Genomic DNA, 13,781 nt, shown 5'->3' with positions numbered 1-13,781 from the left:
ATGGACATTCCACCACTCATCAAATTTTACGTGTAACAAAAACCACTCGACAGTGTTTGGTATAAAGGCTTAATAGTTAAATTAAAAACTATATTTTCTGCCATACATTATGAGAATAATTCGAATGTATCTGTCAAATCGTACACTTCAGGCTAATTATCAGAATAGCAAGTCTGAAAGGCTTCCTGTAAGAGGTTGTTTTTCTCAAAACAGCATTTTGGAACTTATATTATACAATATTTTCACATCTGACTCACCTGAATTACCTCAGGGATGTCAAAAATCTTTGTTTGTGGATGACACAGGCCTCTCCGCCAAAGGACGAAACATCTGTAGTCAATCGCAAAAAAGTTTGGATATTTTTTCTTCATACTTGCAAAAATGGAAAAGCTTCCAAAACTCAACTTATAATATTCCCACACTTTGGGACCGCCCTAGTGCTGAATCCTTCGGAACATGCGTGCATGGATCGCATGCATCCCAACCGACTTTATTCCCTGGATTCCTTGATTCCGAACCTTAAAACCCTAAATGCCATTAATCATCTCCTGCGGTGAGGATCGCCATCATCATCATCATCGTCATGCGCGTTGGCTATAAGGCATGTCAAGGAACAACAAAATATGCTCGATTTTGGGACCGAAACTCTAAAAATCAACAACAGATGAAAGATTGGGACGGGACTAATTTTCCGTTAAAACAAACAGATCGGACCCATGCATGAGGAACGGCTGACGCCGATTTGCTTAGCTGGCGTTTCTTTGGTCGTTCAATCCATCAATTATTTGAGAGCTCTTTGATTTCCTTTACCATGTGAAATGAAAATGTTTTTTTTTTAATTTTGTTTTTGAAAGCTCGCGCTGTTAAAATGAACTACTTACCGATCAATTCATGCAGTACATATTTCTGTTCGTTCTAAACGCGTTACCCTTTACCAAGCATGTAATGCCTTTTTACAGTTAGTCATCAATGTCTTATGATTACACAGCGGACTAAAAATAACAATTTTGCGTGTATCCATGATCAAATAATGTGTCTCTTGTATACTAAGAGTTGCTGGATCTGAAGCCGATCTCATAGAAGTACCTGCAGCTCACCATTTTGAACAACCGGTCGACAAAGTTGCTCCAATAATGGTTTTATGATTTTCAAATGAACAATGATGTATCTAACTTTTTAGTGATCTTATTTACCAACCATGCAGAATATGACTTACACTTTCATATAGGATATTGTTTGGTTTATGCTGCACGATTCAATTCTGATAAAAATGATTGTTTCAATATGCCGCAGTCTTCGTTTCTTGTAATTGATAAGATATAATACTTTTCTAAAGCATCAAACTTTAACTTTTGAGCGCCTGGAATGTTATGATCTTTGTTTGTAAGTATTTTAACACATATAAGCATAAGCACAAACATAAGCATTTATTACCGTATGATACGTAGTTGGTAATCCGTGGTTGACCGGAATAATCATAATTTTACAGGGAGCCAACAGATGCATCGTACGTTTCTTTAACACATACAAACAAAGATCATTACATTTCCGACGTTGGAATTTTGCAATACATTAAGCAAATAAATCACCAAACAAGCTGATAAACGTATTTACAAGTTCAATACAGTCAAATCTCCATGAATCGATGTTTTTGACACGATATCAACTCATGGAACCATACTGAATACAGAAGTTCAAAGTTACTATGATGGTTCCCTCAAACAGCTTTCCTAAGCATTTCTGTTTCATGGCATGATATTTCCATGAGTCAATGGTCCCTTCATGAAAGTTTGACTGTAATATATTTTCAACAGCCAATATTTCAAAAACTAGACGATATCTTTCAAAACGGCAGTAAATTTTGAAGCCCTAAGTTAAATAAGTGCTTGAAACAAAAGAAATCTTTGCCATTGGAATTTCTGCACTGAATCTCTCATAAACACGCCGGAATAGTGAACAACAACACCATTCTAATTTAAATTATACATACAAGAAACATTTTTGCAGGTTATGAGTTTAACACTTAGTGCGAATGTCGGAAGAAAGAATTGCGAAAATAATATTCAGCAGGGAAGCAGGAAGAGGTCGGCGGCTTCGGGGAAGACCACGAATACGCTGGTTGTACGCAGTGGAAGAGGACCTGGCGACCCTAAAGGTTCGGGGCAACTGGAGAAGTTTCGCCCAAGACCGACGAGGATGGAGCTCTACAATACGCCCGGCAATGGCGTGACGCTACGCTGTAGCCATCGAGGTAAGGTAAGGTAAGGAGTTTGACAAATCATACTTCAACTGAAAATCAGCTATTACTCAGCTACCTTGGAAAGATTATCAAAATCTCTTGAAATAAACAGTTTAAGAGCTAATTAGATTTTTTATTTATAATAAGTGTTTTCTCATGGCTATGATCCAGGTGCCAGTTTTATTGAATTTTATATAACCCTGATTAAACTATGAATTGCAAAACTTAACACTTACGCATTTAATTTGAATAAGGCAGCGCCCATTATTTACGTAACGCCAAAATTGGAAATTTTTGACCCCCTCCCCTTCCGTCCGTAACGCTTTTTGTTTGATTTTTTTTTAATTTTTGTATGAGCCGTAACGCTTGAGCCTACTCCCCATCCCCCTAGAGCGTTACGTAATTTGTGGATGCTGCCTAATTGGCTATCCATTAATTACGTAAGACAATTTAGGTGATTTTTAGTAATATTTTTAGAATTAGCATTAGCATTAAGCATTTCGCACAAATTCGTAAGTGGTAACAGTCCTAGACCATTGTATGAGGGTTTCCTCCTTCCCGTCCGTTACCAAAGTCAGAGATTTGGGGTTAATCTCTAACTCTTAGACAGGATTGACGCATCCTCCAATAATCGAGAGCTGTTCTGGCCACGTCCTTGCGAAAGCTGGGGAATGGGAAAGGATGATTGATTGAACACCTACTTAAGAAAGATGCAATGAACTCTACGACCTCTCATAGGTGTTACGGGATGTTGTGGAACGTTGATGGAAAGGGTAGTGCCATGGGATACGTTTGGTAGACGTTGGCAGACAAATTAATTATTTTCGGATTACGATCATGCACTGCCGATTAGAACAAACTCACCAAATTCCTTTTTCGAAAATCCGCGTAATCTGTCGCTCCTCTAATAATGAACAATAGTGTGAGCCGTAACTTAGCACTGCCCATCAAAATGCACGCAGTGCAGTTCTTAATCCATCCCGAATCGAGCATCCACGAACCATTTGTTGATTCAAAAACGGGAGATTAAAAAAAAACAACGCACGGGAGATTAAAAAAAACAAATCACGCGAAACGAATTCAATTGATGGGGCCATTACAGAGCACTCTCGAAAAAAACGCTAGCAAATCGAATAAAAGTAAAAAACAAAACTTCACAAAACATCTTCAGATATAATCTCCGGTAAAAAACACATCTATCACTTCGAAAAACATGTTTCCACAAAACATTTTCACGTGGCGTAGCACCACCGAATCTAATTTTCACCAGTAAATTTGAAAAAAATACGCGGACGAGGTAAACGTGACACAAAACTCAAAACGAAGCCACCCGCGCGCAAGGCTTGCTGCGATCAGGTGATTTTTAGTAAGATTTTTTGTATAAAAATTAAAAATAATTTGTATGGCGGGTAAGAAATCATAAACACCCTCCGCTCATAAACCCTTACGTAATTTAAAGACGACCCATTACGGAAAGCTCAAATTCTTGACATGAGAAACATTTCACACGAAATGTTTCAATTTTCCAACTTAAAAGGCTCATTTCTGAGGCTCGTTTTAATAAGCATTTTTCATAGAAATCTATATAAACTTATAATGCCTTGCAGCCATAAAAGTCTCTTCAGTGGTTTAAAATCACTCACTATTCTAAAGTTAACTATTTTGAATAACGCGGAGGAATCACTCAGAAGGATTTGATTTGTATGCTTTCTAATGACTTATACTTCTTTGAGGCCTTAAGTGTCCGTAATATGAATCAAAACAGTACCGTGGTGAATCAAAATCCGGACGGTATCAATATCCGGACACTCTGATAATATTTATCAATTATAAGAAAAATTAAATGTGTATATGTTTGATTTTACACATAACTTATGCTGCTAACACCGTTGCTCATATCACTATTATTAATAATCTAGTTACCAGTGCCAAATAATTGATATGAATAAAAAAAAAAATGTTCCCCCAGTTAGACGTCATTCCTTTGCAAGTGCAAGTTCAATTTTACAGAACAGTGACAATCGCTTAACAACGTTCAGTCAGCGAAAACGAGCTTAAATTATATTGTTATATTTTTGATTGCAGCATAAAAGTGAAAACGACGATTTTTCGAAGATTTTGTAGCGTCATGACCTCAAAACATGATGTAAATAGCCATTGAAAGTTGTGAACGAAGACTGTCCGGAATTACAGGCAAGTGGCTCTAAAACCGGACATTATTTTAAAGTGGCATGTTTTATGTGTTCGAGCGTGTAATTGAATAATATGAATACAACGTCCATTCCATATTTACTTAAAAACTAAATATGGAGTTGTTAAATTACAACATAACATTAAATCTAATATTTATACGGTAATAGGAACCATACATATTGGAAAGGGTCAATTCACCGTGCATTTGGGTGTCGACTGAAACATAATAAAAAATTCTAATTTGCTCGAAATCTCATTGCTCATATGATGAAAAACATCTTACTAGTAGTATCCACAGTGAAAACTTGTAGGAATTATGAAAAATTTGATACTCTAACGTTAAAATGAAAATTGTGAATTATTGGCGTTTCTACTAAGGGCCGATTTCTTCACCTTCGCTTAAGCCGTAAACCACGTTTACCCATACGATTAAACCAGGTTTAAGGCTTAAGCGGTGGTGAAGAAACCGCTTATAAGAGTGTTAAAAATCTCATTATCAAACAAAATCCACATGATTTTGACTACATAAACTAAGTTTTTCGAAATGCATTGTGACAAGAACTACTTAATTTCATCAGTTCTATATTATTTTGCTAACAAAATAATAATATGTTCGATTTATATGAATATTCTGTAGAAATCTGAATATGTGCACGGTGAATGGAGGCCGCATGGTGACGGTATATCTATGGAAGCGCTTATGAAACATTAAGGTGAAGATAAATCGAAGCCAAAGTTCAAATTTTCAAGAGCACGGATCTGGAGAACCAAACACCCGTTTGAGCTGAAAACCTAATCGATTGGTCACCACCAGCTAGTGATCAATCGATCAAGTTTTCAGCTTAAACGGATGTTTGGTTCGCCAGATCCGTGCTCTTGAAAATTTGAACTTTGGCTTCGATTCATCTTCACCTTAAGCTGTGCATTAGGCTCTGTCCTAGGGAGGGACGCAATGCCAGAAAGATAAAGTGCCATATTATGACTCTCCCTTTTTGCATAATAAGATTTAGCAATTCAACTCAAAATCAAAAATTTCAAATAATATAACAAACAACAGTATTCAAAAATGGTTGCATTAGACCAGGACTGCTCAACGTACGGCCAGCGATGAGTTTTCCCATATCTGGCCCGTTGACTATTGTGCTTATTTTTTGTAAGAACATACCACGGATTTAAACTATCGATTATATTTCAAGCATATATTTCAGCACCTTTTTAATTATTAGGTCTCAATTCTTTGAAATTGATTCGATTTCATGAGTAATTTGATATTTGAAAAATACTGGAAAACTTGGTAGCACTCTTATTTGAATTGAAAAAGCGTGAAAATAATCCTACACATAAATCTTGCTTACGAAAACCATAAGGAGGAATCAAACTTTTTTAATAACATGAATAGTTTTATTATGGTTAGAAGAACAATCCGACATGACTTTCTTTAATATTTAATAAGAAAAATGAACTTCAATCACTCTATGTAAATAAAAATGGAATGGTGCTTGTATGTCACGAAATGGTAACCGAACGAGTCTACGGATTTACACAATTCTTTCACTGTTGTATTCATATAGGGTTCCGACGTGTTCGTGAGAAGAAAAAAAAAGAAAAGTTTCCGGAACAATCAAAAAACTGGGAGACAATTTATATGTCAATTTGTATGGGAGAGTGTATGTAATTTTTCAACAGCCTACTTAATGACAATACAAAGTTTGCCGGTAAACGGTAATACAAGTTGAAAAGCTTAATTCTTGCAACAATCTTTTATCTGAGCAACACAAAACCATTGGCCGGATTTCTAAGAATCGTCAAAATCTCACCAAATTCTGAATTCATATAAAATCCATATATTTCAAAGATATTTCACAGATTACAGTACTAGATATATATTTTATAATGAAGATTATGAGGGTATCCACTAGGCGTGACAGAGGTGGAAGGGTTGGTCCCTAGTCGTGTCTACAGGCTTTATCATAACGCTTGACGCGTACCTTGCTTTGCGCGCCGCAGCGCACATGACACCAGTTTGCGGGAGCTACGTACTCTCAGCATACACAACTACTAAGCATTCCCTGCCCACTTGCATACAGGCAGATTAGAGATAGAGAACAAATGTGCAAACTTGAATGGCAAAGTACATTTTGCATCTTCTTTGGTTTGGGTAGGGGAAATCGGCCGAGTATATTGTGGTACGACGCATGTTGCGCAATACGGAGTTTACAGCTCTTTTTCCGTTGGCTCGGTTTAGTTCGCTCTTGCTTTGCGAGCCGCTGATTCGTTCAAAATATCCGGTCCACTAAAATGAGTGATTCGGATCGGATCCGTTTACTAAAATGAGCCGTTTTGCCCATCTCTACCCGCCACGCAATATTTTTTTATGAGACTTGGCCTATATTTAAAATAGTTGAGCTGGCCTGCACTAGACCATCCGATAGATAATTTTGATAATAGTTAGAAATGAAAGAGGAATGTTTCAAATTCCATTTGTACAAATTGAACAGTAATATACTGTAAGTACACGCTTCATTTCGAATACGAATCTTTGTTAATTCTAATTTCTTTATACTACACTCTATTGCAAATAACTGACAGAAGCAATACTAAGCCCAGTTGATAAACGCGCAGCTATAATGTTATGAAACCGTTTGGTATGGTCGGTTTAACTCTATTCCATTCGAGGTCTCCAATGGTTTTCGAATTTGCTGCAAAAAGTCGTGCTTTTACTATACGATAATCAAATATAAAATGGTAAGTTTGCCAAAGAATTTTAAATCTTGCGAAGAAAACTAATCAAAGAAGTAGATTTTTACGGTTAATATGTTATGTCAGGAACACGTTACTTAGATTTTGAATAAAGATCGTTTGAGCTTAATTTCACATATCATATATAAATCTAGAGCATTGGAAAGGCTACGCCGTTGTTGTTTTTTAAGTGTTTCCAACTAACCCGTTCTATGGAAAAGTTTTGAAATTATTGTTTTCACTCTATCCATAATCTTGCTAAACCGTACGAATCCGACGCTTGGCTATAATGCAGATAAAAATCGAGATGATTCATTTTTTTTCAAGTGCTACTTTGAAAACTTAATTGAACAAAATGTTGCTTTTTTCACAACATTTTTATTCGTTAGTTAAATCTCAACATGCATAATTATAAGTGCTGTTTAGCAGACCAATGAAATTAAATAAGTGATAATTTTCTATTATGTTTTGCTTACTTAAAACAACATAAGCATTTTTTTTATCTAATCCATAAACTTGTTCATTAAATACGTTAGCCAATTCTGGCTATTTTGCAAGGAACGCTCTTCACCACTTTTTTATATGAAAATGGAAACTGTATTCACTTGAGAAATACTTAACAATCTCCATCATTCACAAACCCTTACGCAATTCATGAACTACCCCTTAATACATTTTTCGATCGCAACAGTAGCGTAGCTAGGGGGTGCGGTGGGTGCGGTCCGCACCGGGCCCCGGATTTTTAGGGGCCTCAAAATCGTGGGCAAAATTTATACCAGTGAAAATATAGCCTACGTTGAACTAACTGTAAACCATGAATGCAAAATCAGATTTAAAAGATGTTTGAATTCATAATTTGTAGGGGCCCCTTTATCAACTAGATATTGGTCCGTATATTTCAGAGACAATTTCAATTTTGCAGAACAGTTTTTTTAATCACCTTACCTTCAAAAATCTACGTTATTTAAATAAATATATCTAAATATAAGGGGGCCCCAAAAAACATGGTTCTATTATTCCAATATTAACTTGTTGATTTGTGTGGTGTCTACTACTTGAAATTGTTCCAATAAAAAATAAAGCGTATGCGAGAATTTATCGCCAATTTCTGTGACAGTACCACGAGGAAGCTGAAGGATCAACCAATTGTGATGTAAAAACATATGTAACAATCCATGTCTAAGAGAGCTGTCAGAGATCTATTGGTAAACATTGAGAATACTTATTTGAGGATTACCCAAAACGCATATTGGTCAAATTTCTATAAGTAAATCTGCAGAAACTAATCTGCCCATAACTGCATATTTGTAACATTCGACAATAGTAGGCATTGAGAAAATGGTGTACCAAGTTTGCATTTAATTGCAGTATGGGAGGGAAATAAAATTTCAAAAAATCACTAAGAATTCAAAAGTGCTTATTTGAGGTTGAAATTTTGTACAACTCATATCGCATATTGAGTGAATAGTCAGAAAATAATTCTGATAGAATTTTCATTGCTACTGAATTATAAAGCTCATGTCTAATCTCAATGTGACTGTTATGCGGTTATAATTGCCAATGTGACAAAACAACTTGGTATTTTTTTCGAATTTTCTAGAACAATCCCTCAGATTTCAGTAAGTTGATCGAAAGTATTTTTCATTTTATGACTCTCCTCGGTATTAACTCGAAATTGTCAAAAATGTCGAATGTGACAAATATGCAGTTGTGAGCAGTAATCCACACATTCAATATATATCTTTATTGAAGATTTCTTCTCGAAAACATTTTTATATAAATTATAGATTTCTTCTCGTTTTTCTTTTCAACAGGTTTGCCACATCTTATTATATTGCATAGTTGTCATCAACTATGAAATATGCTTCGGAATATTACGAGGCATATTGCATAGATTTTTGACTTTTTTATTTATTTTCAGAGGTTTTTAAAGAATCTTCAATTAAATTATACAGCAACTCTTAACATCAGGTCTGTCCATTTTTTTTTTTAATCGCAGGCCAAATCCCAGTTACTATTTAGTGGGCTGGTTCATTTTTCAAATACTCGTATATTTGCATGAAATTTGATAAATGTCAGTTAATAAATGCTGCTTAGCATCCTGATGGATATTGAAAGAGTTCTTTTCGAAATCACACAGTATATGTTGAAGAATACCTCACAAATATTGTATCCTGTGATAATAAGGCCCAGGAATTTTTAAGAATTATAAATCGATTCGAAAACCTGCACGTGATCCTTTGAGCCTCATGACCCGGAATGAGTAATTTTTGCGAAATTATTAGTCAAATTTAAATGACAATTCTGTTCAAAATTTTAAAAGAATGTGCCTAGGATTCGTTTAAAATCTCGCCCAATATTCATTTCGAAAATCTACCTTGAAATTTTTGAGAATGCTGTCCAGGATATCTCTATAACCTCGGCGAAGATCTGAGAAAATTGTATTGAATCCGATGAAAATTGCTATGAAAATCATTCTCAAGCATTTTAAGATGGAATATTTCGATAGCTAATGTTATATGAGAGTCATTACAGGAGAAATTTCTTGTCAATCTGCTCAGTAATTTAATTTTGTTCAAACAAAATTATTGTGAATTCAGTGATCAAGAAAATAATTTGTCATTATTCATTTATATACTTCTTTCTGGGAGGTGGCGTATTCATCCTGAAGGTTATATTACTTCAAAGATTGTCATTTTACCAATTGAACGACTAAATCATAAGCATAAGCATAAGCATTGAGAAACTCATAGTTGCTACTCCGTGATTGACCGGAATAATCTAAATTGTACAGGGAACCAAGAGATGCAGCTTGGGAATAGCATACATATCATTCTAACAGATAACTGATTCACTTTTCGAAACTTTTTTTGGGGTTCTACGATAAAGGATCTTCCAATCTTTCATCGTAAGCAAGACACTTTGCGGAAGTATTTATTTTAGCGAAGTTATTAACAAAATACTGGATCGATGAAAAGAAACCGATGAAGTCAATTAAGTCCTTGTGAAACAACAATATCAATATGATATTCCCACAACAGTAGCTTAGAGATCTTGCTCTACGAGCATTTGATGCCTCGTGAATTTTTGAAAAGTGCTCTGCGGTAATACACAGAAAATTCCGATGAGTTTTTTTTTCCGAAATTTCAAAATTTTGTAATCATTATTTAATGTATAATAAAAATATATCTTCTTCTTCTTCTTCTTTCTGTCATTACGTCCCCACTGGTAAAGAGCCTATTTTGTGCATTTGATTTTACCATGACACCATTTCAGAAGTTTAAATTACTATTTGATGGTCAAAAACTTGCAGCAAGTCAGAATCGAATCAAGGACTGCTCAATTGTCAAGCACAAACGCTTACCGAATGGCTATCAATGGTGATTATGAAACGCGTAAGAAATTATGATTATTCAATCTGTGATTGGTTCCTGTTACTTTAACGTTTATTTCAGTGTATGATAGGGATCGAACTTTCTCAGCGATAATAATAATACTTTATGCTTAAAGAAGTCGAAGAATTTTCGCTCTAAAGAATTTTATGATCCGGTAACACTGCGGAACACGATTTTGTCTCAAGCACCAAAATACCGCTATTTACTTAATTAAGGGTTGCTGAATCCATTGCCATTTACAGAAATATCATAGCACGTATAGTTTTTGAGATATTGGCTGTTGAAAATGTCAATTTTGACTATTTCAGCCAACTTGCATGCAAGTTTTCCAGCTTGTATGGCAATTTATTTGCTTAATTTGCATCAGAACTCGAACTTCATGTGTATAACAATACTTATCATCGATGATTATGATACTTCCGATGCTCAAAAGTTATTTTTTGTTGGTTTAGAAAAGTTTTGTATCTTGCCATATAAGAGAAACGAAGAATTTCGTATGGAGACTGCAAGCATGTTGAAAAAATCGATTTAACCTCAATTTAATCGTGCAATTTCAATCAAATTTTATCTGAAATGAAAGATAAAGTCCTATTATGCATGCTTGGTAGATTAGATCATAATATTTTTTGATAAATCATTGTTTAAATTTTATGTAAACATCAATGAAACCAGTGTTTTATACAACTTTGGCGACCTGTAGCTAAAATTTGTGACGTGCTGGAACATTTCTGAGAACGGCATCAGATTCAGCAACCCCAAATCTACTAGAGACACATGATTCGATTCTTGAGACACGCAAAAGTGTCATTTTTGTTACGCTGTGTAATCGAACTGTTTTATTGTCACCAATGATAGCACAATACTAAGCGTAAGTAAAATCTCAGTATTTGTACAGATTGTTTTAATAAACCGACATGATTTTACCAAAACTATGGGTGTTCAAAACGAATTTCACGATTTAGCGGCAACGCTATTCACGCTGATAATCTATGATCAGCATAAAATAATGAAAACACAAAGATGAATGTAGTTGAAAGCTTTCTCAAGCTTAGATCATTCAAAGATCGAAGCTATCTTAAACTCACCGGGAATCCTTTGCAACATCTGCTGCCGGTAGATCTCGTGAGCAATATGTTGATGCATCCTTAGGTCAATCATGTCCGTCATTTCAATGTCCACCTTATCCACTGATCAAATACTATCCGCCTATCCTTTCGCCAGCTCTTCACACCTGTCACTGGATCACGTACAACTCGTTGTAATTGATCACACTAATAAAACTTAACGACTGTGAATCCACTTGTTCACGATCAATCATTCACAGTATTATTATGATAATTGGGTAATTCTTCCACTAGCATACGCGCACCACTTCGCCGAGCCACCAGAAACTTAATTCATAAAAATTCAGAAATAATCATTTGTCACGCTGACAATCACTCGCGTGCTACGTATAGGGACCGCAACGCTGTACCCGAAGCACAATATTGTTCACACCAAATACGACACGATGGCGACGTGCAACAATTGCTGTGCGCGATTGTTTTTTTTTCCCGTTGGTTTATTTTCCCAACACACACCCACGCCTTCTCAGCTTCAGGTTGTGCCGCCGCAAGTTCATTCGCACCGCTATCCGAGTACGGCTTTCTTCTTCGCTTTCTTCCTTCCCGTCTACCGATTCTTATTCGTTCCCGCCCGATTCACATGCGACGGTATATTCGCCCTTTTGCAAACACGCGTCCAGTCAGCGAAAAAATCGCTTCGCAACTGCTGCGCCAATAAAATAGCTTTACTTGCCTTCCATTGCTGTGCACAATGCTCGCGCTCTCCGCACTACAACGACATGCCACGATGGACGATGAGAGGATCACAAAAAAAAACCTACTAAAAAGAGGCAGAAAACACAACAATAACAACCTGGTCAGTTTTCACGGCACCATCCAAGCCTGAGGCCGTACAGGTTTAAGTGGCCGCCGAATCGAAACCCTTCGAAAATCGACCCGGCGAAGTTGCTCATCAAAACGAAACGTGCAGTGAATCGTGTGTGATGAGAGAAGTGCAAAACCGTGTGCCTACACGGGCGCACCAACACAAGAGCACTCCATGTGCAACCACGCTGTGCACAGTGCGGTGACTCTGTTCTCCTCTCATCAATCGCAGTCACCATTGCCAGCAGTCTATCCCTCTACCACACCAACGCAAACGACGCTGATTGGTTGAAAAAAGAAACGCCTCCTATTTTCACATTTCCTACTCATATTTCGTTTACACGTAATGGTCCATTCATAAAAACCGCTCAAACTCATACACACTGAAACGGACGAGTTTTCACCAGAGAGCTCGAGACGACCGGTGCACAAAGGGAACTTTTTTTTGTTGCTGTTCAATATGGGCACCATTCGAATGATTTGCAGCAACGATGACCCCCCATCCATCCGAAAGGGAACGAAATGGCGTGAAATTTGAAACGATTTGCGCGATGCACTGCAGCAAACAGCAACCGGACATTGCATTGGTCGGCGGCGTCGGCAGCAACTCTGCAACGATAATCGTTCGTCACCTTGCTTCGTAAATTGAAACACGTTTTTCGATGGATAAAATATGGCGATTCTAGGAAAGCCGATGAATTGGCCAGATTTAACCTGTAAGCTCGCTTAGATGATACAACCTACGTCCGTACAAATCGAGCATATAATAAAACACACAACGATCAAAGGAAATGAGAATTGATGACATCTTGATAGAACTTAAAAGATTCTTTTATATTTTCCTCCAACTTGAAACAAACATGGAAACATTTTCCTGGGGAAAAGGAAATAAAATTTTCTTTTCTTCGGAACTTCCGAGATCCCGGCAAATTCTCAAGAACTCATTTTCACGAGGCAAATTTAACGCATTTTTTTAGAGAAAATTCTTTGTATTTGATCTTTAATCCCATTAAACATTGATCAAAATCCCATTCACTCTAAATGTAATGAAAATATAGGAAAAATGTTTTTTATTGGAATCTTGACGAATTTGTTACCATTTATCAATAGCAATTTATCAATAGCACATAAAAGTCAATAACGGGGTCTTCCTTAGCCGAGTGGGAGTCCACGACTACAAAGCAAAACCATGTTGAATGGTTTGAATGGGTTCGATTCCTGGTCGGCCCAGGATCTTTTCGTAATGGAAACATCCTTGACTTAGCTGGGCAAAGAGTATCATCGAAC

At 36.4% G+C, this 13,781-nt stretch overlaps 1 protein-coding gene across 1 annotated transcript in view; it reads right to left on the bottom strand.

Annotated features, from left to right (window-relative positions):
* LOC5578071 (T-box transcription factor TBX6) overlaps positions 1-12,482 on the bottom strand; it is a 133,967-nt gene extending 121,485 nt beyond the window's left edge. Inside the window, exon 1 of the mRNA XM_001663642.2 lies at positions 11,652-12,482. Within this exon, the coding sequence (XP_001663692.2) occupies positions 11,652-11,733 (82 nt within the window). The 5' untranslated portion in view covers positions 11,734-12,482. The remainder of the gene's footprint in view (positions 1-11,651) is intronic.
* Positions 12,483-13,781: the final 1,299 nt, after the last annotated feature.

This window comes from Aedes aegypti, chromosome 2 (genome assembly GCF_002204515.2).
Source record: "Aedes aegypti strain LVP_AGWG chromosome 2, AaegL5.0 Primary Assembly, whole genome shotgun sequence".
Lineage (NCBI taxonomy): Eukaryota > Metazoa > Arthropoda > Insecta > Diptera > Culicidae > Aedes > Aedes aegypti.
This window is presented reverse-complemented; position numbering and strand designations above follow the sequence as displayed.